General features: G+C 46.6%; 1 protein-coding gene across 3 annotated transcripts in view; it reads right to left on the bottom strand.

The window, feature by feature from the left end:
- Positions 1–22,245, bottom strand: part of APBA1 (amyloid beta precursor protein binding family A member 1) — a 197,884-nt gene that overhangs the window by 31,628 nt on the left and 144,011 nt on the right. For 2 of the 3 annotated variants that reach the window (XM_036117892.2, XM_036117891.2), the window contains exons 3-5: positions 15,841–15,936; positions 11,297–11,336; positions 7,800–7,945 (exon numbers count right to left, since the gene is read on the bottom strand). In XM_036117892.2, the coding sequence (XP_035973785.1) occupies positions 7,800–7,945; positions 11,297–11,336; positions 15,841–15,936 (282 nt within the window). The remainder of the gene's footprint in view (positions 1–7,799; positions 7,946–11,296; positions 11,337–15,840; positions 15,937–22,245) is intronic. The other variant, XM_036117893.2, reaches the window with a different exon arrangement.

A 22,245-nucleotide genomic window follows, 5' to 3' on the forward strand; every position in this document is an offset into this window, starting at 1 on the left:
AGCTCTTAGAACAGTGCCTGGTGCATTATGAACACGACATTTGTGTTTGTTGTTACAAGATTATAATTTACTTAAGCCGGAATACAATTTCTTGGCTTATGGTAAGGCTTGCTAGACACACACAGATCTTGTACGAATAATGGTGAGTCAATGGCCAAACCACGAACACTGTTGTAGTGATGGGGGTGGGTGGAAGATCGTCTGCTCTCTCACACTCCTTGGTACTCACCTGTGGAAAAGCCCCTTTGCTCCCAGCAGCACACCTCTATTTCATTAATAAGTCAAATGTGTTGTCTGTTCTACCTCACTGTGGAGAAACTGGATGAGTCAGCGATCCAAACACCACGTACTTAATCTCTGGTATAGCCAGGAAACTAGGGCAGCCCTGTCCCCACACAGCCACCCCAGAGCTCTTCCTGGTGGTCATGAATCCATGGTGAACAGTCTGCTCTGGAAGGGTCAGAAGGCAGCAGGTGCAAGGGGTATCCTAACTGCTGCGTGTGATGGTGGAAATGGGTCTGCGTCTGAAGAGTGGCCCCACGCCAATGCTCCACCACACCACGCAGATCCCTATGTGGAATCCAAGAGTCCTGCTGGGGGGTGTTCTCATCTGCATCAGCTCTAATCCTCACGATAAATGACTGCTGTAAGACCCTACTGTGTGTGTGTGTGTGTTTTCTACCACCTCCCCTGAAATCACCTGCCAGGAATGTAAGAATTTCTACTATTTTTGATACCAAAACCTACCAGCTATTGGTCAAAATTCTTCACTCTAAGGAACAGGGATCTGAAAGGGTCCTCTCAAAGGAAAATAAGTCCACTACAAAGGAATGACCAAATTCTCTTTTTTTACTGGAATGGGTGATGAGGAAAGAATTCAAAAGACAAACTGAGTTTCATGAAGGGCATTCTGAATTAATTTTTATGGAGTTAGAAGTATTTTACGCAAAGTACTACCATCTTTTCAACCACACAGGATATTCAGGTGCCCTGAAACAAATTATAATTTAAAATTTACACATGACATTGGTAGGGGCTCGGATCCGGAATGAGAAATTGTGGTAGCAGACAAGCCCAGGAGAAACATAAGCCAGCATGTGTCATAAAGCAAGGGATGACACCCTCCATTTAAGTCCTCGTGTTTCATGGGACTGATTAGGGCTTGCCCCCCAGGAAGCTGCGGTGCAAAGGACACAGACTGTGGCACTTGTCCACCCACTCGCTCTGCAATGTGTACTGAGCCTTTACTGTTCATCCTCTCTAGGCTAGTCACGCGAGGGAACTTCTTGACGATTCTAGCGTTCCTTTCCCCAGCTGACATTTACTGAGCCCTTGCTCTGAGCAGTATCCTTCTAAGTTGTTCACGTGCAGAGCAATTCGAAAGTTTACAGAAACCCTGTGAGGTAGGCACTACAGTATTCTCCTCTTGCAGAAGTGGAAACTGAGGCACAGAGAGACTAATTAACTTGCTCAAGGTCATACAGCTGTTAAGAGGCAGAATAGAGATTCAAACCCGGAAGTCTCACCCCAAACCAGTAGTTGTGCAACTTAGGCAAGTTTCTCTTCTATAAACTTCTCAGTTTGTCCGTAAATAGGGTTAGTAATGCCTACCTCACAGGATTCCCCACCCCCTCCATTTTGAGGAGTAAATGAGTTCATGAAGTTCACATGAGTTTACATGAAGAACCTGCTGTAAGTGTTCATATCCTCTTTACTAATCACAGACTTCTCCGAGTCAGATGGAAAATCATGTGGCTTACACCAAGGTTCAATGATAGAGATTTTAATTTTACAATTAAGTCCTGATTTTTGACATTTTCAAGAAAACCTTTCCATAAAAGAGAAAAATCTGATCTTTTGGGACAAGCTAGTAAAGACAAATATGAGAATGTCTGATAATGAATGTTCCTTACACAAATGCATAGACCGAAAAACATCCAACAGCATTTGTGAGCTCATCACACGAGCTTCACAAATGTGGGAGGAATGGAGAGACATAAGCCACACTCTGCGTGGACACGAAGCAGTTTCCGTGGCTCAGTTGGGGCTCAGCGGGTGAGCCCGTCTTCTGGCCAAAGAGCAGAAAATGCAGCGGGCGTGAGGGTGGAATGGAGCCTGGGGATGTAGTGGAGAGAAAGGAAGACAAGGGGTCTAGCTGCCCTGGCTTCAGGTTTGGTTCTCTAGGTAGGGTTAAGGCATGGTTCCCACGCTGCAGGTGGAGTGGGGTGCGTCTACCTATGGGGCTGTAGATCCTGCCATCAGGTAGGGCAGAAGTTCCTCTCAAAACGTGCTCCTGAGAATCTTACCATTAAGACTCTAGGAGGTATCCCACAGTGATAATGTATTCCGTGTTCACATAATGATGGGGGTTTCTGGTTAAACCAGGTGAATTAGATCTCCTTAGTACAGACTTCTCAAAATCTTTAATAGGAAAACATATATGGCAAATATCCAAAAAAGAGATATTCTGCAGTGTTTCTTGAGCTAATGCGCCAACAGAACCTTGTCAGTGGGAAGCACTCAGCTTGACTGGAATGCCCCAGGGCAGTTGGAGAGAAGATACCTCATAAGCCTGGGATGGTCCACCCTTCCCCAAATTGTAGTGCACATGAGAACCTCCTGGAGGGCTTATGAAAACACAGATTCCTCGGCCCTTACCCCGCCATGAGTTTCTGACTGGGGTGGGCCTGAGAATCTGCATTTCTAGGAAGTTCCCTGGTGGTGTTGCTGCTGCCGGTGAAGGGGTCCCATTTTGAGAACCACCTCTTGAATGCATTCCTTAGTTGGATGGGGGCTTCCTAAAAGGATATTATTTCTTCTCAAAAATGATGAACAACAAAGGCAGAAAGGGTACAATAGGGAGGGTCCAAAGATGGAAAAAAAAAAAAGCTTAAGAAAAATGGCAGATGTCTTCTAATTCTGTTATTGCATTTAGATCCACCTTATTTATATTTTTATAGATGGAAAAAACTTTTAACTTCAGATTCCTCAGCCTGCCTTTTGTTATTGTTACTTAAACACTCTTCTTGGCTCCCTTTCAGGCTGCACCTTTCTCAAGGTCAAGGACTGGGTCTTGGGTGGTTTTTTTTATTTCCTGAGATGCCTACCACAAGGGTCTGCAGAGGAACACTTTGCTTTCAGAACCCAATCCCTTTGTTTTCTTCTCACATTAAGTAGAAAATTTATGGCCAAACCACAACTCCAAATTCTCTCCCCATTTGGCAAATAAATCCATACATCTTTTAAATTAAGAAAATATTAATTCTTCAAACTCCAAGTGTAAATCCAATAAGCACCCCAATCGACCAACGGAAGAGAAATTAAAGACGGTTTTGAAAGCCAAGCTTCAGGTTTGGTTTTTGCTCAGAGATAAAAGCAGCGCAAATGGCTATGTCTACACGGGACTCCAGGTGGGGAAGGGCTCAGCCGCATCCACAGGGTCAAACCAACCATGTAGGCAGGGGCAAGAAAGAGGGGTAGGACGGGGACCCCCGCGGGGAACTGGGGAAGGAGGAGGAATCAGAAACAGGAGAACACCCTTCTTTGTTCAGATGAGAGTACCAAGGCGGAAATTACTAATCACTTTGGGCTGAGGATAATGCTAAACGGATTTCCAAATCAATCCAACAAGCTTTTCTTCTTCCCTTCCCTCCTGGACAGACACTGTAAAATCTGTTGCTTCCTTCCTCTCTGCATCTTTAGAGAGGTGGCCTAGAAGAACTCATTCCTGAAAGGTCAGCCTCTCTTTAGGAAAAAAGCGTGGCACCACCTCCCTTAGAGAAAGGGGTCTCCCAGGCACGTGCGGGCACCACAGCGCATGCGCCGGGGAGACCGTCCCGAACGATCGGGATACATGCTCCAGCCCCCCTGGCGCCCTCTGCAGGAGCTGAGATGTCGGTGCACATCCCGACACTGACTTTCTAGGGGGTGCAGAAAATAAACCGTGGGTCTGAGCACAGTCTCCACCTAGAGTTTGAAAAAGCGTCAGGCTGTGTGTAAAGTCAAGCAATCTGACAGGCCTTTAAATGGATGGAAAATGAGCAGGAGGCAGGAAATACTTGATGACAGGCAGCAGTTCCTTCAGATGCACAGGAGCCCGTTGCAAAATGATACTTACAAATGAAATGCAACCTGTTTAACTTTACCACTCTATAATGAATTCCTCACACTACCATAATTTGCTGTAAAAATAAATATATGTTTTCCAGATGCCTACTCTGCTCTGTGCGGGTCTAAAATGGATTAATCAGACAGCCTCATCTTGCTTGTTCTGATCAACACCGCCATCTAACTTTTTTGTTCAGATCAACTGTGGATCCCCATCCTCTGAAGCTTCAAAGTAAACTTTCTGGTTTCCCATCAGGGAAGCTGGGCTTTAGGAAGGGAAAAGCGTGCTCTCAGACCTCACCGTGGAACTGAGCAGCTGTAATTCACAGCACACTTGGTCCTGGGTGGGTCTGGTGCTGGCTGGCGGAACCTACCCCGAGCATGGCTTTCTGTTCCAGGGATGTGCCTGATCCCTTCCTCGGGGTCACACGGTACCGGATACATGTCACAGAGCCGTGGAAAGACAAACTATCCGTGGGAGTCAAGGGCTACCACAAGGTGCCCAGAATGAAACCCGGACCTGAACACATTTGAAACCTTGATGGACAGAAGCTCGGAGAACTCATCTCAAAGCCTCGGAGGGCTTTGGAGCTCCTCTGGGGGCGGACTGCTGCTTTGTGCTGGGGGAATCACCTGAATGGGCTCCGGCAATGTTTCCTGACAGGCGCAGAGGGGTGCTCTGGCCTTCTGTGGGAGTTAAATCTGCATCCAGCCTGGACATTACAGGGTATCAAGCATTTCTGGTTCTGGCCCACTACTGCTAGTAAAAATGCCCTCCAGACACTGTGGCACCCCAAAGTGCCCCCGACCTGTTTCCTAAAGCCCCTTCTGGAGGTGGTGGTCCCCATCTGTCAGAAAACCACTGAGTGAGGCATGCCAGGTGCTTGCACTCCTGCTGATGCTGGGGAAGTGAGCAGCACCATTAGCCTGTGTCCAGAGGTGAAGCTGCTTCCTGGTGTTGCTGCCTAGGCATCCGTTTTGTTTGGTCCAGCGGCCTGCAGCGACCTTACACGGACACTAGCCCCTCAGGCAAGTGCATGCCCTGGATAACACCCCACTGAGTCACAGGCAAATGTCAGCTCTTGATATAAATTCCCGACAGCCCTTGTAATAAACAGTCCTCCTCACCTCCAGGGCCTTCCCCTTGTGCTCCCCTTAGATAACACCCCCGTGGAGCTTACCAAAACCTTGCTCTTTTTTGGTATGAATTGGCCAATTCAAACCCAGGAACCGCAAAGTATTCCACTCACAGACCCTCATAAAGGCAGGTGCCCCAAGTTCTGTCTCACCTTCTGCCTGCACTCACTTGGCCTTGACCCCCAGCCTGTGGCCCCCTTGAGGCATGCTGGCTCCTTCCTGAGGACCTGTGAGTAATAAAGGTTTCTATTTCCATTTCCCTTGTGCTCTTTGGCTCAACCATCGGGCACCACGGGGCTCTGCTAAACAAATATTAATTTAACAAAATCCTAACGTGCTCTGTTTGGTAACTGTGGGACATCAGGAGTCAGAATTACGTCCCTACAGACTTTGTTTTTAAAAGTTATTCGCCTGAAAAGTACAGTGCCTGAAAAGTAACTTGCTCTCTCATACAGATCTGTGTGTTCTTGTTTTGAATGCTGCACCTGGGACATCCTCAATTCAGGAAGACTTTGGGGAGATCTAGAGGTATTCATGCCATCTCTTTAGGATAAGGGGAGACTGTTAGAAGGAATTAGGCCAAGACTGGATGGGCAGCTCAACGGGAGCCTGATGTTCCACTGGTAACATTAACGAGTCTGAAAGACCCAGAAGGTATGAAGGTCAGTTTGATACACTAGCATGGGGTCGTCCTGCTGGGAGCTACACATCTCTGTGGGTAGGGGTGGGGCTTCCCTCGAGAGAAGTGGACCTTCCCACTGTCAGTCATGCTGGCGGAGGCTAATTTCGGGAGAAGACACGGCCTCCGCAGCAGCGGGCCCTGTGGCGGGAGGGTCTCTGAGGCACAGATGAGGTTCACAGATTCTGGACAAAGTGGTGGAGTGGGTCCTGGACACCCCGAAGAAGCGGGCGGGCCCCTCTAAGCAATCGTGACATTGGCCTGTCGTGCAGCTGTGAGCTGCTCTCTGGTTTAGACATCCTCGTTCCCAAAATGCCCGCAGCGGGAGCAGCATCGGACGCTGCAGCGGGGCCTTGCTGTACTACGGATAAGTTGGGGGAGAACTGGTGCTGAATTCAGGAGAGAAGTGCCTCTTCCGGGAGCCAGTGACTCATGGCCCTGGAAGCCACGGACGGCAGTTCGATGAGGACGCAATGACAGGGGACCGGGGACACTCCGACAGCACCCCGGGGACCTGCACCACGAGCGGGCAGCAGGGGGCTTGGTCATCACAGTGAGGGCCTCTTGCTTCCATTCCCAGCACGTGAATAACATGGGGGTCAGCGTGGGCAAAAGGGCGAGAAACACCGCCTCTGAGCTACACGACCTCTGTGCCTTTGCTCCCTGCTCCAGTCAGTCTGCCCGCGGGGAGCCCCCTGCACTCCTGGGCACCCACCATCTCACCCCCTTCCCTCCTGCTCGGGTCCACTCTGCACATTCGCTGGCTTGATGCATTTCTGCTGGTGCTGTGGAGCGGAGGGGAAGGATCTATTTCCCCTCCCTCCCGAGACCGTGAACAGCCTTGCACACTTAAGTGCTCAAGAAATACTTTTTCCCGGATGAGGACCCTAAGTTACTGCCTTGCACTCGTGCTTCTTCCTCTTTGCACACAACCACGCAAACACCAGGAGGGGACCGGGGAATGTGTACACAAGACCACAGGGAAAAGGGAATGGCTCCCTGAGGACGAATGTGATTTTGACCAGCTGAAGCTGGATACAACCAAGTCTGGTGAGTCCTAACCTGTTCCAACTTGCCTGAAATACCTGGTTCTGGGTTTTTTGGTGGTGCTGTGGTCCCAGCCTGGCTGCCCAGTGGTTCCAAGTGCTGGTGGCATTTTAATGGCAGGGGATGTGTCCCTGGAGCCCTGTGTCCGTCCAGGATTCCAGGTGGTCCTGGCATTGTGGTGGAAATTCTAGAGCTCTGCATTTCCATGGGGTCAAGCTAGCTCTGGCTGGCTCAAGCTAGCAGTGAATGGTTTAAACCAGATGAAAGCAATTCTTGGATCAAACAGGCTTGCTCCTTTTTAAATCACGATAAAACAGATTCCAACAGGTTATGACTGGCTCAAACTAGTTTGAACCGTGGTAGCCTGGCACTGACTCATTCTGGTTAGATTTGATCCAGTGGTTTGTGGTGCCTGAAGCAAACCAGTTCAATCTAGCTTGAGCAGGATCAGCTGGTTCAAAAGCACAAGACCGAGCCTCACCCACGCGGTCCTGCGAGGGTTCAAGTCACTGATCACTATGACCGCGGAAATACAGGGATAAAGCTCTCACACTGGAGATGTAATGCTCGAAATGACATCCTTCCTCATCATATCAGCTTTCCAAAGCTTATGTTCATATGTGCTTTTTCTCAACACTGGCCATTAGAACACTCCAAACATACAGTATTGATACATAAGGACTCTGGCACACTTTTTTTCTGTTTAGAACCGTTGGCAGGTGCACAGTCCCGATCCACGCTCCCCTAAACTCAGCACTAGATGCATGAGGTATGGGGAGACCAGTGTGGACGGCTCGGGCCCCTGCATCCACCCCTCGCAGCCCCTCACCTTGATCCTGCTCACGGCTTCCTGGGCCTGCATCATGCGCACGTTTTTGGAGGGCGTTTTGTCCGACAGCAGCTGGGTGGAACCAAGGTAATTGGCAGCAAAAATGATCCCATCGATCAAGTCCTCAGGGTCACAGGGTCCAGGAACTGTAACACACAGAGCCGTGGCGGTCAGTGAAGCCACCCTGGGGTGTGCCCCTAACAGAGCCCCCCGACCGTGCAGCTCCTTCCCCTCCCCCTGCCGGACACCCTGCCAAGTCTGAGGCGTCTCCCCGTGTCTGCCTTCACTCACCCCTTGTTTTCAAAGGGAAGGAACAATTTCCTCCTAATCCACGTCACCCAGGCCATTTACTGTGAGAAGTGATTGTTTATTTAAATATGAAACATGCAATCAGTGACAAGGGATGTTGTTTCTCCTGTTAGACTGTGAGCTCTTGGGGGACAAAGACCGTGTCATGTTCCTCTTTGGCGCTCATGTCTAATCCATGTCTGTCACCCAGTGGGTATCAAATAAATGGGTGCCAGACATGTGGCTAGGGGAGCAGCGAGGCTGCTTTATTAGAAAATCCCATATTATAACAGTTCCTTCACCTGCCATCATCCGCCTCTCTCTCTTCCCATTGTAGCCATAATGGGGAAAACAAACTTTATAAATCAGGAAAAGGGGTATTTTCCTCAGAATGTCTGGATTCCTATAATGACCTCTGACCCCAATTCCGCAAGGCAGATGACATTACCCCAAAGCCGGAGTCTCCTGCTGCCCACCTTGCGGACTTACAGGCTCTCATGTTTCCGGCTGGCATCCACACACAGATCAATTCCAAGGAATTTTCTGTTCTCACTGACCAGCCTTTGAAATCAAACCTTAGGTTTAAAATATTTAAAATGGGGGCATCTGATTCCAACTGTAATCATCTGTAAACCCTACTTGAAATTAAAACATGTCTAGGACTAATACATAACTTTATAACACATGCACCAAGAAAGGCTTTTAATTCTACAATGAAAACATATGTATTTTCTTTGGCTTGAATGCCATATTTGGGGAGATTAAAATATACGTTTTAACCTACTGTTCAAACCTCAGGCTCTTAAATTAGATAACTGGAAATGGAAACAATTTGCTTTTTCCTTTTGGAAAGCTAATCTGAAATGATTTTTATTTTTATCCCCCAACATCGAGCTCATCTTGAACTGAACCAGCTGCTTCCCGTGATAAGCTACTTATCAGGGTACAATCTTAAAATAATCTGATCATTTCTCTAAAGGCAAGGCGGTGGTTGAAACAAAGAAATTAACAGTGCTTTAGGAAAGGTCTTCACAAAGCATTTGTGTAGTAAATAAATAAGGAAACCTGTTATTTGCCTTTTTCTAGATCTTTCCGAGAAAGACTTCTGGACAGTGAGTGGTAGGCAGCCAACCTGCCTCCACTATGGGCCAGTTATTCACCTTCTCGACAGTCACATGCTTCCCGCCCTGAAACTTTCCTAGATGTGAGAAGGATTCAGGGTATTTCCAACAGACAGGTTTAGTTGTAGAGCAGGGAAGTGCTTCTAGCCAAAATAATACATGGACAGGTTTGCACCCACATTACACTTCGTAAAAAGTAAAAGATTATCAGTCTCCTATCATAAATTCCTATGATGGGTTTAAGTGTTATTTAAACATATCATTTTTGCCCAACCAGGCATTGAGAAAAAAGATCTCGTCTGGGATAGTAACTTTTAAAAACCTTCCATTCATTTTGTGAAAATGATGCATGTTCAAAGAAAAATAAGAATTAACGACATACTTCTCTATGGGACTTCCAGTGTTGTATACTCATCTCTGAGTTGGCTCTATCCCCTGAAAGTTTCTCTCTCCAACCATAGTAAGTGTGGACATGCACAGAGGTGTAAGAGCAATCCAAATAATATTTAAATGATTTGTATAAATGTCAACCAGCCGAGAGACAGAAATATTGGACCTAAATACACTATACATTTGAGCTACGATCTTATGCCATTTATCCTCCGGGGAAACTGATCATAATCAAACATCACTGCCACCAGATCACACCTGGGAAAAAAAAAGCCCTAAGTCCATAACTTCATTTTGGTGTATTTTTTAAAAGTTAAAAAATTTAACATTATAATGGCCCTAAGTTGAAGAACCGCAGGTTTCATTTTGGCCTCTTAGAACGTGTTTCCTTTCAGGGAGGTCTCTGTGTTGCTCTGTGGGTGAACAAGCACACACGTGTCATTGTCACACTCACATGAATGCTGAGCCTGGTGGAACGACTATGAAGAATGGAGTTTCCAAACTCTCGGGAACTCCCCAAGGAGTACTCGTGGAATTCTGGAGTCTTGCAAAAATGGCACAAGTAATTTACAGGTCACTCAAGAAAGAGACCTGAGTAACTGAACCAAACCTATGAGGCTGACCTAAGCTTCAGGACTGTGGGGTCAGGGAGGTGTACGAGTCCTGGTGATTCATTCTCAGGCGGTGGGGATGCACCGACTGTTCATGCACAGGATCCAAGGGCCAGACAGAGCCTCCAAGTGGTGTCAGGGTATTCTCTCATCCCCAGAAAACCCTCTTTCAGGGAAATGACAATCTATCCTACCCGAAAAAGCATCTGCGATCCTCTCTGGCAGAGGATCAGTGGCACCTCTAGCTAAAGAGGGCCTTTGTGTGGGTGAAGAATAGGCACTCCATTTGTGTGGCCTGAGCTCAAGCTGGAGTGCCTAGCGTGGGCCAAGTTCTGGCCCCACTAGATCTCCCGACTGGGTGCCCTTGAACAGTGAATAACCTGCACAACCATACGTGGCTGCCCTGCACAGAATACCCTTTACCTGGAGAGCTGTGGCATCAGACTGCCAGCTCACAGCCTGGCTCTGATACTCGCTAATCGCCATCTTGGGAAAGTTACCCACCTCGCCTTGAGTAAGAATGCCTCAGTTCTCTCCTGCATAACATGCAGGTAGTAAGCCCACTTCACAAAACAGATGTGAGGATTCAATCAGTTATTATATGGAAAGTGTGCATCTGGCACAGAGTAAAAGCTTGATAAATGTTATTATGCTTAACTCATCTAAGCAAGAGATGGGAATGATTGGTAAGGTCTTTTTTCCCCCCCTAAATTAAGAGGACGAAAATGTCTCCCTTAAAGTTCATTCCCACTCGTCCTTGACGGATGTTAAGAGATGTCCTGGAGCGGAGATAAGGAGTCTTGAGTTCAGATGTCCTATGACTGTCTCTAAGCTGGAAACAGCCCAAAGCCTCCCTGCAAGCTCAGGTCCTCATGGACAGAATCAGCAAAGGTCGGGGGAGGATCTCTGACAGGCTCACGACTATTGTTCTTTTAGTCTAAGATTCTAAGACTGTTAAGACTGTGAGTGAGTGACTTCGTGGCCTTTCTTCCCCACTAGGATCTTATAGCCCAGTGCTTCAAATACCCAAAATGCTAGGAGATTCATGCATGACTCAATATTCAATTACTTTCTTTTCAGCTCTTACCTTCAACGTAGGTGGGGAATGAAGCCAAGCTTTTTCTTGACTGTAATCAAGACGAAGAGGTTTCAAAAAGGGCAAAGCATGATGAAAAATGCATTAACACAACTTTATCCATGCAACATGAAAAATAGATTGCCAATGACAGATATTAACCAGGTGTCAAACATTTTTGGATATGGAAAGAAAAGCGTGAATAAACATACACATTTCTTATTAAAGGTTACCCAAAGCCCAGAACATCTATTCATATTTTAGATAATCTGAAAACCTTACATTACACAGAGAGGTCTATCAGTTTAAAAAAATATCCCACAGACCAAAGCCCATAATCAATTCAAAGCAATACAAAGGGCTGAATTTGTATTCTTAAGAATCTGGGTTTCTAAGTGAAAAACTGCTGGATTAGTAAAAGCACCAAAAATGTGATTATATGTTGAAATCTGGATTCCCTGGGAGAATTTTATTTCCCTTGAGGTCTCTTCTTCAGTAATCTCTCACTATGCTAAAATGTTTGCTAGTTTTCCTCTCCTCCTTTCACCTCTTACTGGTTTAAAAATTCCATTATGTAAGTAATTATTATGTGTTACCTTAAAATAAGAACACAATAAACACAGGAGTGAACTGAAAACCCTGGGATTTCTTATACTAAGACCTCATAGCAAGGGTCAGTCTTCCAACAGCACTGTTGGACGTGGGCATGATCGGCTAGAGGCCTTCTAGAACCTGACTGGATGGCGGTTTAAATGCTCTCAGAGAAACAACACTTACCATTTGGTTCCTTCCATAAGTGAATGACCTAGAAATAACCCTGAGTGCCATAAGAGTAGGAAATTCATTCCTGCTTTATCCAGTCACAGATTCTGAGGTGGATATATCTGGGGCAGGGTGATGTGAGCATTGCAGGGGAGTGAAGAGCTAATGCCAAAGACAAGAGTCCTTCAACTGAGCAAAAAGGAAGGTTTGCATGACCAAGGGTTATCCTCAGAAAGCCTAAAGATTTTCATTGCTAAGAATCTAGCCAGTACTGGGGTGCCTGGGTGGCTCAGTCAGTTAAAGCGTCCGCCTTCGGCTCGGGTCACAACCCCAGGGTCCTGAGATCGAGCCCTGTGTCGGGATCCATGCTCAGCGGGAAGTCTGCTTCTCCCTCCGCCTCTCTCCCCTGCTTGTTCGCTCTCTAATAAATGAATAAATAAATATTAAAAAGAGCCTAGCAAGTATTAAGTTGTCATTTAAATATGTACCTTTTAGGAAAAGAGTATCTAATACAGCACAGCTGCTCAACAGGTTGACCTAGGTTGATGGTAAACTCTGGGTGGCTGGGAGAGTTAGGGCCTAAAAGAGGGCTGGGACATCACGGGAACAGCTCTATCTCATAGTACTGTGTACAGTGCTCTTCACGTGGAAGATGGAGACAACAAAGGGAGGACTAACCATTTACTCCTTGCACAACATTCTAAAAATAGTAGCATTAACCATTACATATAAAAGGAACCAGAGGCAAAGACACCCAGGTTTAAGAATCGCACTCAGTTCAGGACAATGACAAGAATTTAACACTAAACACACAATATACCACGCAAGGCAACCTGGCAGGAAACCTGCCAGGATGTGCTCACTGGGATGCAATGGTTCATTACACCAAGGATGGTGGGTTTCTCATTTCAGAAAGGATTACCTTTAAGGAAACAAAAGACACAAGTCCACTGGGAATGAAAGATCATTGGCTGCTGATGCATTTACAGAAAAATGCACACCATGCTAAGCTATGTGCACAGGAGGAAAGAGAACTCCAATTTCCACAGCACTTTACATTAGTTTTACTTTCCAAGTGAGAAGACAGGCCCAGGTGAGTGCCAATAGCCGGGTCTAATTCTGCTTAAAAACAAACAAAAATCCATAACTTCATGGTATGCAGATGGAAGCTAGTTTCTCCATAAAGACCAAAGACTTTAAAATTATTATTCCCCACACCTCCCTTGGCCTTGTCCTCAGCAGCGAGGGGTCTGGGGTAGTGAGGGTTTATTTTGTTTCGTCAAAATGGGTTAGCCTCCAGGTACATCCAAGAAGCCAATTCAGATTTTCTTGGGCTATTAGGACACTTTTCTGAATGTTAATCTCAAGGACAGTCCCGAGATTTTAGCAGAAGCTACAAAAGAATTACTTTATCTATAGTTCTAAAAGATGCCGTTTTATTTAGAGCCACAACAGAGGGCATTTGGTACATTTACTTATTCTCTATTCATAAGCTCATGACTGGCTTTCTTTAGTCTCTGGGGTAGTAAGTTTTTTAAAAAAAGAGTTTTAAGAAATGAAAGAATCTCTAATTATTGCACACAAAGAGGATTTTCATCATTATTTCTAAGGATATGCAGAAACATGTGCCAAGTCCTGTAGGAATGGAGAAACTAACAAATTTGCCTTGCTTATTATATCTGATGAATAATCAAATGCTGAATATTCGGATGTCTGATTAGCCCTTTGTTTTCTCACATGTGGACAGAGATGAACATCAGTTGATCCTTAACATTCAAGAATTAATAAAGCCACATTCAAGAAGATGAAAGGCCAAAATCTTTGGGATTTTCCAGGAGGTCAGACTGAACCATGTGCAGAGCCTGGAGGTCTGACAATTGGAATAAAGACAAGTTAGCATGTGGGTGGCCTGGGGCACTTTTCACCTGGTGTTAAGAGCCTGGGCCCACACGAGCTCTGGTTTCAAATCCCGGCCTGACCACTTGTGGGCCCTGGACCTCAGGTAAGTTACTGAACCTCTAGGCTTCCTCCACAAAAAATGAGGACAGTGATTCCTACCTTATAGAATTATTTTAAGGATTAAATGAGATACTACCTGTGATTTGCTTGGACTGATGCCTGAACGCTGTAAATACTCAAGAAACGGTAACTCTCATTGCTGTTATTATCACTGTGGCTTTAATTCCTTTCTTCTTGCTTTTGGTTCTCACCGATCCCTGTACTATGAATAAAGTATAAGGCAAAGCTGCGCGATCTGTGGTCAGCAGAAAGTGACCTTGCTACTCCTCCTGTTCCCGTGACCTAGGGTCCGAGGACAAGACCAGAGGAGAACAAAGTATATGTCAAATTTAAATTTAATGCTGGTGTCATCTCAGAGAAGGTCTCCTTATGTTTGTTTGCTTTAATATAAACAGATTATTAAAGAATATACTTCTCCCTGCATGAATAGTTAATGGCAAATGGATGTATATTCAATGATAGTTTAAGGATATATTTTAATGAAGACTCCCTTTAGAAGTGATCTGCCGCTCAGGGTAAAATGGAGATTGCTTTCTTCTGCTGCATTTAACACAATATTATTATCAAAGGGAAGGGAAATGAGACAATCATTCATTCTATGGTGTACCTCTTTCGTGCATACCCTCAGCATTGATTAGGCAGCACCTATATTTAGAGTGAGCTGAACCCACATGTAGACTCTGGTGCAGGCCAATATTCGCCTGACCCCGGTTCAATCCTAGGTGGGGGGTGGCATTTGCTCGGGGTAAAAGGACAACAGTGTGGGAAAACGCAGTGGCTTCCCTGTGGGAAGAGCACCTGTCCTTTCCCAGCCCCAGAAACCTCAGCGGGAGCAGGCAGCATTTTCTCACTTAAATATTCTCTGCTGGGGCTCAGGCTGGCCTCCATCGGTGGGGTGACCATATGACTCACTGTCCGACAGGGACACTTTAGGGCTGCACTGTCTAGTCGTCTTTAGCCACACGTGACTCTTTAATTAAAATGGAATCAAACGCAGAATTCAGTTCCTCGGGCCCACGAGCCACATCTCAAGAGCTTGCTAGGCGTCTGCGGCGGGGGCCCGCCTCTATGCAGGGCAGCGCAGGAGCAGAACGTTCTCGGCACTGCACACGTTCTCTGGGACAGCACTGCTTTGGAAAGTGGTGTTCCCTGGGTCCACAGCTTGTACAACAGGTGTGGACTGGAACCACCCCAGGTAAACCAGGACAAGGGGTCACCTTGGTGTCGTGAAAGATATTTCACTTGGGCCTGAAATAAATGGGTATTTAAGAAACCAGCCCACTCCCCAAACCACATGGCAACCTCATTTCAGAGGCTCGTAACGCCGTGAGGAAGGATGCTGCTACACAGAGTTCTTAAGATTCCATTTCCAGCACGGTCCAGGAGAACTTTCTGGAACGACTGGAAATGCTCTGTCATCTCCCCTGTCCAATACAACAACCACTAGTTCCATGTGGCTAGTGAGCACCTGAACTGTGGCTACTGTGCCTGTGGAGGTGAATTTCCATTTTATTTATTAATCAAATAAATGGCGGCCAGTGGCTATCAGACTGGATGGTGCGGCTTCCATCACCGAACTCCACGCTTGAGAGGAGAGATTAGAATTTCTCTGCCTGGTGGTGGTGGTGGTTGTGGGGGGGATGTTTGGGGGATTTGTGTTTCCCACACAAATCTGAAGAAATTTGTGTTTCCCACACAAATCTGAAGAAAACTCACGCCAGAAGAAGAATAAAACAACAGAGGCTGGTGGCTTCTGAAACAAAATGGCACCCTACCTCTTTATTGGAGGAGGCCTCGGCGGGGTCGCTGGGGTGGAGGGCTGTGCTCGAGGACTCTGCACCCAGCGGGGAGGAACTGCCAGGAGACGGAGACTGGAACACAGCAAGGGAAGGACACAGTGAGTATCTGAGGGCTCGCGAACACCTGCGGGGGCAGGGGTAGGGTTGAGAGGAGAAAGCCCAACACAATGGAACAAACACTTCTATGGTGAGAAAACTTGCTGGCAAGAGGAGCCACCAACAGTCCCTAAAAGGCCCGGGGTTTTTGAGCTTTCTTTTAAATTCTCGCCATGTTTTCAAAGGAATCCTTGAAAGCTCAGCCATTCTTTTCCTCCTTCGGCCAAGTGTTTAAACACAGCAAAAGCTGAGTATATTGAACTTAAAGCCCTGAATGAATAAAGCTAACGGGGAGACACAAAGGTCTGTGGTTTTCAAAATTCTTCTCACAAAGACTTCAGGTACTCATTGTCTTAATAAAATCACCTGCCCAAGATTACCTGAATGGAAATGTAAAAATGAAAACAGGTATTTTCAAAGAGGCAGCTGGGACTGATGACCAGAAACCACACCACCCGTATTTCTCTAGCCCAGATTTCAAGTATTTTTTTTCTCATTTAATCCACAGGACATTGAAAATTCAGGGAAACGTCAGCATCCAAACAATGGGTGCTTGACCTTGGCTGCTGTCGAAACAGTTCTAAAGTCCTTTATTAAATGCTCTGTTTGAAAATAAGGGTTAGAAGAACAGATGTAGGGGGTGTATGGTCCACAGCAGGTATGTTACCGCCTCTGGTGGGTGGCCCAGGCAGGCCTCGCTGGAAGGGAACGGCAGCCCCAGGCCGGGCCCGACACAGCACGGACTCCGTAAATACCCGCCGAATGAGTGGCCAAAGAAGTGAGCAGGCACAAGGATGGGACGGAGATGGGCGCTGGAAACCCTCCCCAGCTGATACCCAAACATTTCTGCATGCTCCTGCAATCCTGAAAGATGAAGGGCATCTTCAGGTGAGCCACAGGGATGCTTAAGAATTCTGTAGCGATGGCCCTCTGAGATCAAGCACGCCCGGCTTCGCCGTTTGTTGGTGAAATCTGACGGAAGGCCTAAAACAGAACCCGCATAAGCATCTGTTCTCAGAGCAAGTGTGGCGATGTTGGGGGGGGGGGCTCCGTCCTGGGCAAAGGAAGCAGAATAACACCCGTGAGCTGAATCTGTTTCTGATCTCTTGCAGCTGGTCCCCGTGGGGAGACTGAGGTAGAAACTTCAGCCGAGTACCTCCACGTGGAAAGGTAGAATGTTCCACGAACTCAGTCATGCTGAGTGGGGGAGGGGGCACGTTCATATACAGTGGGGCTTCAGTGAGCATTATGTGAAATCATAAAAAAAGATAAATCTTTTTCAGGAAGTCTGAATTACAGGAAAACACAGGGGGCACCAAATGAACTGAACGATGATGTGCTGAAATGCAGTTTTATTCACACTGAGACACTGCATGGTCCCGACCTATTCCCGTCAGGCCTGGATTTGTTTTCTGTGAGCCCATATACCTGATTCTGGGCAGGGAGGTGAGGACCCATGAGCCTCTCAATCACTCACATGCAGAAATCGGCCCCTTCAGCATAAAGCCAAGAGGATGGGCACAGGGTAAGAGTAGACCTAAAGGACCCCAAGCCCCACAGCCCCTGGATGCAACAAAACAGCCCTGCATGCTTTAAAAAAAAAAAATCTCACACAGAATTTTTCATTTGGCACCCAAGAGAGTTGGGGGTTACTGAGTTAGCTCTCTTTGGACTACTCAAAATTAATGTAGTGAAGTCTCATGAGATTTCAGTGCCTTTAAATCTTCCCAGTTTTTCAAATTTGAAGGGCTTCCTTAGATATTTACATCTCTCCATTTTCCCCCAAGTCATTTTCTCTGTTGCAAAGATTTTAAGGGTCTGGTCCCTGGGAAGCTAGGATAGCTGGTTTTTCTTTAATTGCTCGGTTTGAGGGCTGTGTAACACCTTCATTAAAAAAAAAAAAAGAAGAAGAAGAAGAAGAAAAACCTTCAAAAGTGCCCAGCAGTTCCTATTTCCTTATCTAACCATTTGCTGTCGCAAATCTAAATTCTAAAAATGGATTCTCTGCAACCCTGCAAACGTCGGATCGTCTCAGGATGCTGTGGGAAGGCCGGTTATCCAGACAGCAGGCTGTGATGTGGAAGGGGCAGGTCAGACTCCACAGTGAGGCTAAGTGACCTGGTACCTGCCACGGGGCTCTGGAGAGGAGAGACCTGCAGTGCCCTTCATCAGGGACCACGTCCCCTCAATGCTCCACACTCTAGCCCTCTGCATGCAAATGAGTTCATTCACTTTTCCTTCCACTTCCATGCGCAGTTAATGACCTCCATCTAGAGAGTTCTCCCGCATTCTTGCCCACCTTCAGTGCTGAATTTGAAGGCATGCGTCTTGCTGAAGCTTTCTCGGACTCTATTCCCGGTACTGTTCTCCCTGATGGCTTGTGTCAGGTCTTGTAATTATCTGTTTATGTGTGTGTCTCCCCTCCCCCTCGAACTCTTTGGCAGGAATCTTGTCTTAATTTTGGAATTCCAAGTGCCTGGCCATGGGTCTCATGAACAGCAGGTGCTCAGTAAGCCTTTGCTGAATAAATGATTTCAGGGTCATTTCTAGCTCTACCGTGTTTTCCAACCTGCAGAAAGCAGATCTTTTATTACTGTTTAGTGGTCAATGGGAAGCCCTTTTCTGATAGCACTCTCATGCTCTTATGTGTGGAATGTTAAATCTGCATTTTGAATTAGAAAAAAAGGGTCTTTGCCTTTTTCTGACCTGAGCTCCAGCCAAGCTCTAGGACCCCACCTGTGGAAGCCCAGTACCCCAACACACCACTGCTGACAAAGTCAAGGTGGACAAATGCCTTCAGAGCAGACACGGCCCTCATGGCGCCTAAACAAAGGTGGGAGTATCGATTCATCTCCAATGTCTGCTTTCAAAGCGCTTTGCCCCTCTCCTCCAGCTTCCACACTGCCATACTCTCAAAAGTGGAGAGAAAACCAGAAATTAGAGAACACTTCCTACTTTCAAAGAATGTACCGGAGGCAAAGTTTAACCGATAAAATATGATACACAAAGTAAGTTATGACCACATGTTTCTCTGGCTGAAGTCTCATGCCTGCTGGGTCACTAGCTGCATACTCAATTTCAAGCAAATGAAACCAAGGATGGGAAGCAAATGTGGGAAATTCACTGCGTACCACACAGGACATCTAGTAGGAGGCATCTATAATGTCCAAAGACGATGCGGTAACTCCCTGTCCTGGTTAATTACAGGAGGTCTTCTTAAGCTGCTTGTCCTCTGCAGACTGTGTTCTAGCAGAGTCTCCACAACTATGGTCTAAATTTTACTGCCAGAGCAGTAAAGACTCAGCCATAAGACTTCAGTTCTTTAACGCCAGGACAGGAGACGGATAGTTCCGTTGTTAGGCTGGCGATGGCCTCAGGATGCAGAAGCATCCAGACGGAAAGCCGATCCCTCATTTTATTTCCAATCGAACCTGTCCTAGGGGCCAAGGTTGTACTGTGGGTGGTAGAGGTGAAGCAAACAGCTCAAGGAACTTTTAGGCCATCCTTGCTGGGAAGAGAAGTAGTGTGCAAATAACGATTATTCATTTACTCCTGCAACAGACATGTCCGTGCCTACCTCTGCTCTGAATACTGGGCCAAGAAACGAGGAGGAAAGAGATGTGGTCCTGTCCTACATGCCTTTCCAGGTGATGGGAGTAGGCAGGGCTGGGACGCAGGGCTGTGGCAGAACACCATCCTTTTCAGAAAGGCCTCAGGACTGAGTGCAAAGCAGTGACCGGGAGAGGTGTACAGAGATCCTGAAAGACTTCTGGAGAAATTTTAGTCAAAAGACACAAGAACGTGAGCTCCACCAGGACTGTGCATTCATTTATTTCCCATGGAAATTCGGACAGCGTCCGAGGAGGCCCAGATCCCTGCCTGCGCCCAAGGAGGCCCTGGCTTAGCAGGGGAGACAGACATACAAATACACACAGGGTGGCCTCTGAATGCAGTGGCCACCGAGTCCCTGAGAACAGAAGTCACAATGACACAAAAGCAGTCCCTACTGAGCTGACCACTCGCGATGTTGATGTCCACCTTAACGGTCCTCCACCTCCAACCCTACCATCTCCCCGGCCCATGTCTCTGTCAGCTGGTCTCTGTTGATGGTTGGGACCATCTGGTGTCACCAGGCCCAGAGCAAAACAAAACAGAAAACCAGAAACCTGCAAAGGCGCTGCAGAGTACAAGCGCAAATATTGCAAAAATAGAAAGCACGATTTTAGCAAGTTGAAGTAGGCACAGTTGGAGGACTGCTCACACCAGCCACGGGTAAGAGTTGGTGGAGTTACACCAGTTCACAATTAAGCAGACGATAAAACAGAAAGAATAATGATACTAGAGGTGCTTCGAAAGAGCGTGATTGGAATATCAAATCAATTAACAGAGACCCTTGCGAAAACTGCATCAGCCCTCACGTGTTTTTGCTGAAATTGTCCTCTTTCTGATTGGAAGGATCCCTTCCGGTCATGCCGCAGAAGTCACAATGTGAACTGAAGGCTATTCTAGTGTATGACTCGATGGTCCTTTCTGAAAAAAATTACAACTCCTCAAATCAATACTTCTTTTCTGTTTTAAGGATTCACATAAAGGGCGCCTGGGTCACTCAGTCATCAAGCGTCTGCCTTTGGCTCAGGTCATGATCCTGGGGCCTGGGATTGAGCCCCACGTCGGGCTCCCTGCTCAGAGGGGAGCCTGCTTCTCCCTCTGCCTCTCTCGCTCTCTCAAATAAATAAATAAAATCTTTAAAAAAAAAAAAGAATTCACATGTAGGTGAAATTATAACCTATATGTGATTAGTCAATAAATAAAACTACTAAGCTTATGTTTATAATTTTTAATATTGTTTTGCAAGCTAAGGTGCTAACCAAATCCCCCCACCCTTCCTCCCCATACTTTGAAAGTTTGGTCCTCGTTCTAACTGGATTAATTTTAATTTAAATTTTTTTTATTGTTTTGTTAATCCCCATACTAACTGGATTAATTTTAGAAGGTAAACTTCTGCAGGATTCCTTAGAACAACATTCCTTGCCCACATGATTACAATGGGACATGACAGCTACCCTAACAAGCGTGAGTGGGAGCCGAGGAACAGCAGGGAGGAGAGACGACCTGCAGAGGCTGGGCAGGGAGGCTGGGCAGGGAGGCCTCCAGGGGAGCGAAAACAGATGCCATTCCTGCCCCAGTGCGTGGGGACTCGGGAGGCCCTGAAGCCAAGCCTGTTGGTTGGCGGAAATAAAAACTCAGTCAACTCCTAAGATACAGGGTCTGGTCTTCGAATCCAACGTGACCTGGCTTTCCAATACGAGGGTCCATTTCCCAAAGCACAGTGTGATTTCAGGGAGTACAAGTTCCATTGCTCCTTTGAAAAGGGCTGGGATGTTTTAATTTTAGAACATTGGCAAACAAGTAAAGCTCTTAAGGTTTCAGGACAGTGAGTTGCTTGAGCGCTCTAGCCCCAGCATCTGGCAGACCAGCGTCTGAATTCTGCTCTCCGCTCATGGTTCTGACTCTGGGCAGCTCCTCATCTTCTCTGATCCTCCTGAGAACTGAGGACAACAGTTACCACCCACCTCCGGGGGCTGATGTGAGGATTAACCGGGGACGATGCACGCAGGGCGTCAGCTCAGCGCCTGTGTGTACGCACAAAGCATTCCGCTGGCATCTGACGAGAGTCTTGTAAGATTCCAACAGTAACAAGTATTTCACCCCATGGAGGAGCGTTCACAAGGACAGCACATACCCATGGGGATGCTCTCCTCATCTCATCTTCTTGCTTCCTTCCTTATTAAAATTTTACTCAGGAATAGAATTAAAAAGCACACAGAAGGCTCTCTAAAATCATACTACAAAGACTCTAAATTAACTTATAAGCCCCAAGACTCTTAGTGGTATATTGGTAAGAAGAGCTCATTCCTGGCTAAGGCTGGGGGTATATACAAGGACCGTGTGCATTTTCTGGCATGCCTGCTGTCTCCCATTCAAGAATGGGAGAATATTTTGCAATACGAGGGCTGAGAGTGAAGCTATTCTGGTGATGGAGTTACAAAGAGAATCAGGTGCAATATGCAAGTGTGAATTTACAACACAGCCCACGTACAACCATGACACACCAAGACACTCTACTGTGAGGACCTTGGTGAAAGACTCTGGCCGGCTCTAGCTAACCTTGTCAAGTCCCAGCACATGTTCATCCTTTCCTCCAAGGAAACTCAGCGACAGGAGTTCCACCCCAACGAAGGGGAGAAAATAATCCTTTAAGAATAACACACTTTTACCACATCT

The sequence above is a fragment of the Halichoerus grypus genome, chromosome 14, assembly GCF_964656455.1.
Source record: "Halichoerus grypus chromosome 14, mHalGry1.hap1.1, whole genome shotgun sequence".
Lineage (NCBI taxonomy): Eukaryota > Metazoa > Chordata > Mammalia > Carnivora > Phocidae > Halichoerus > Halichoerus grypus.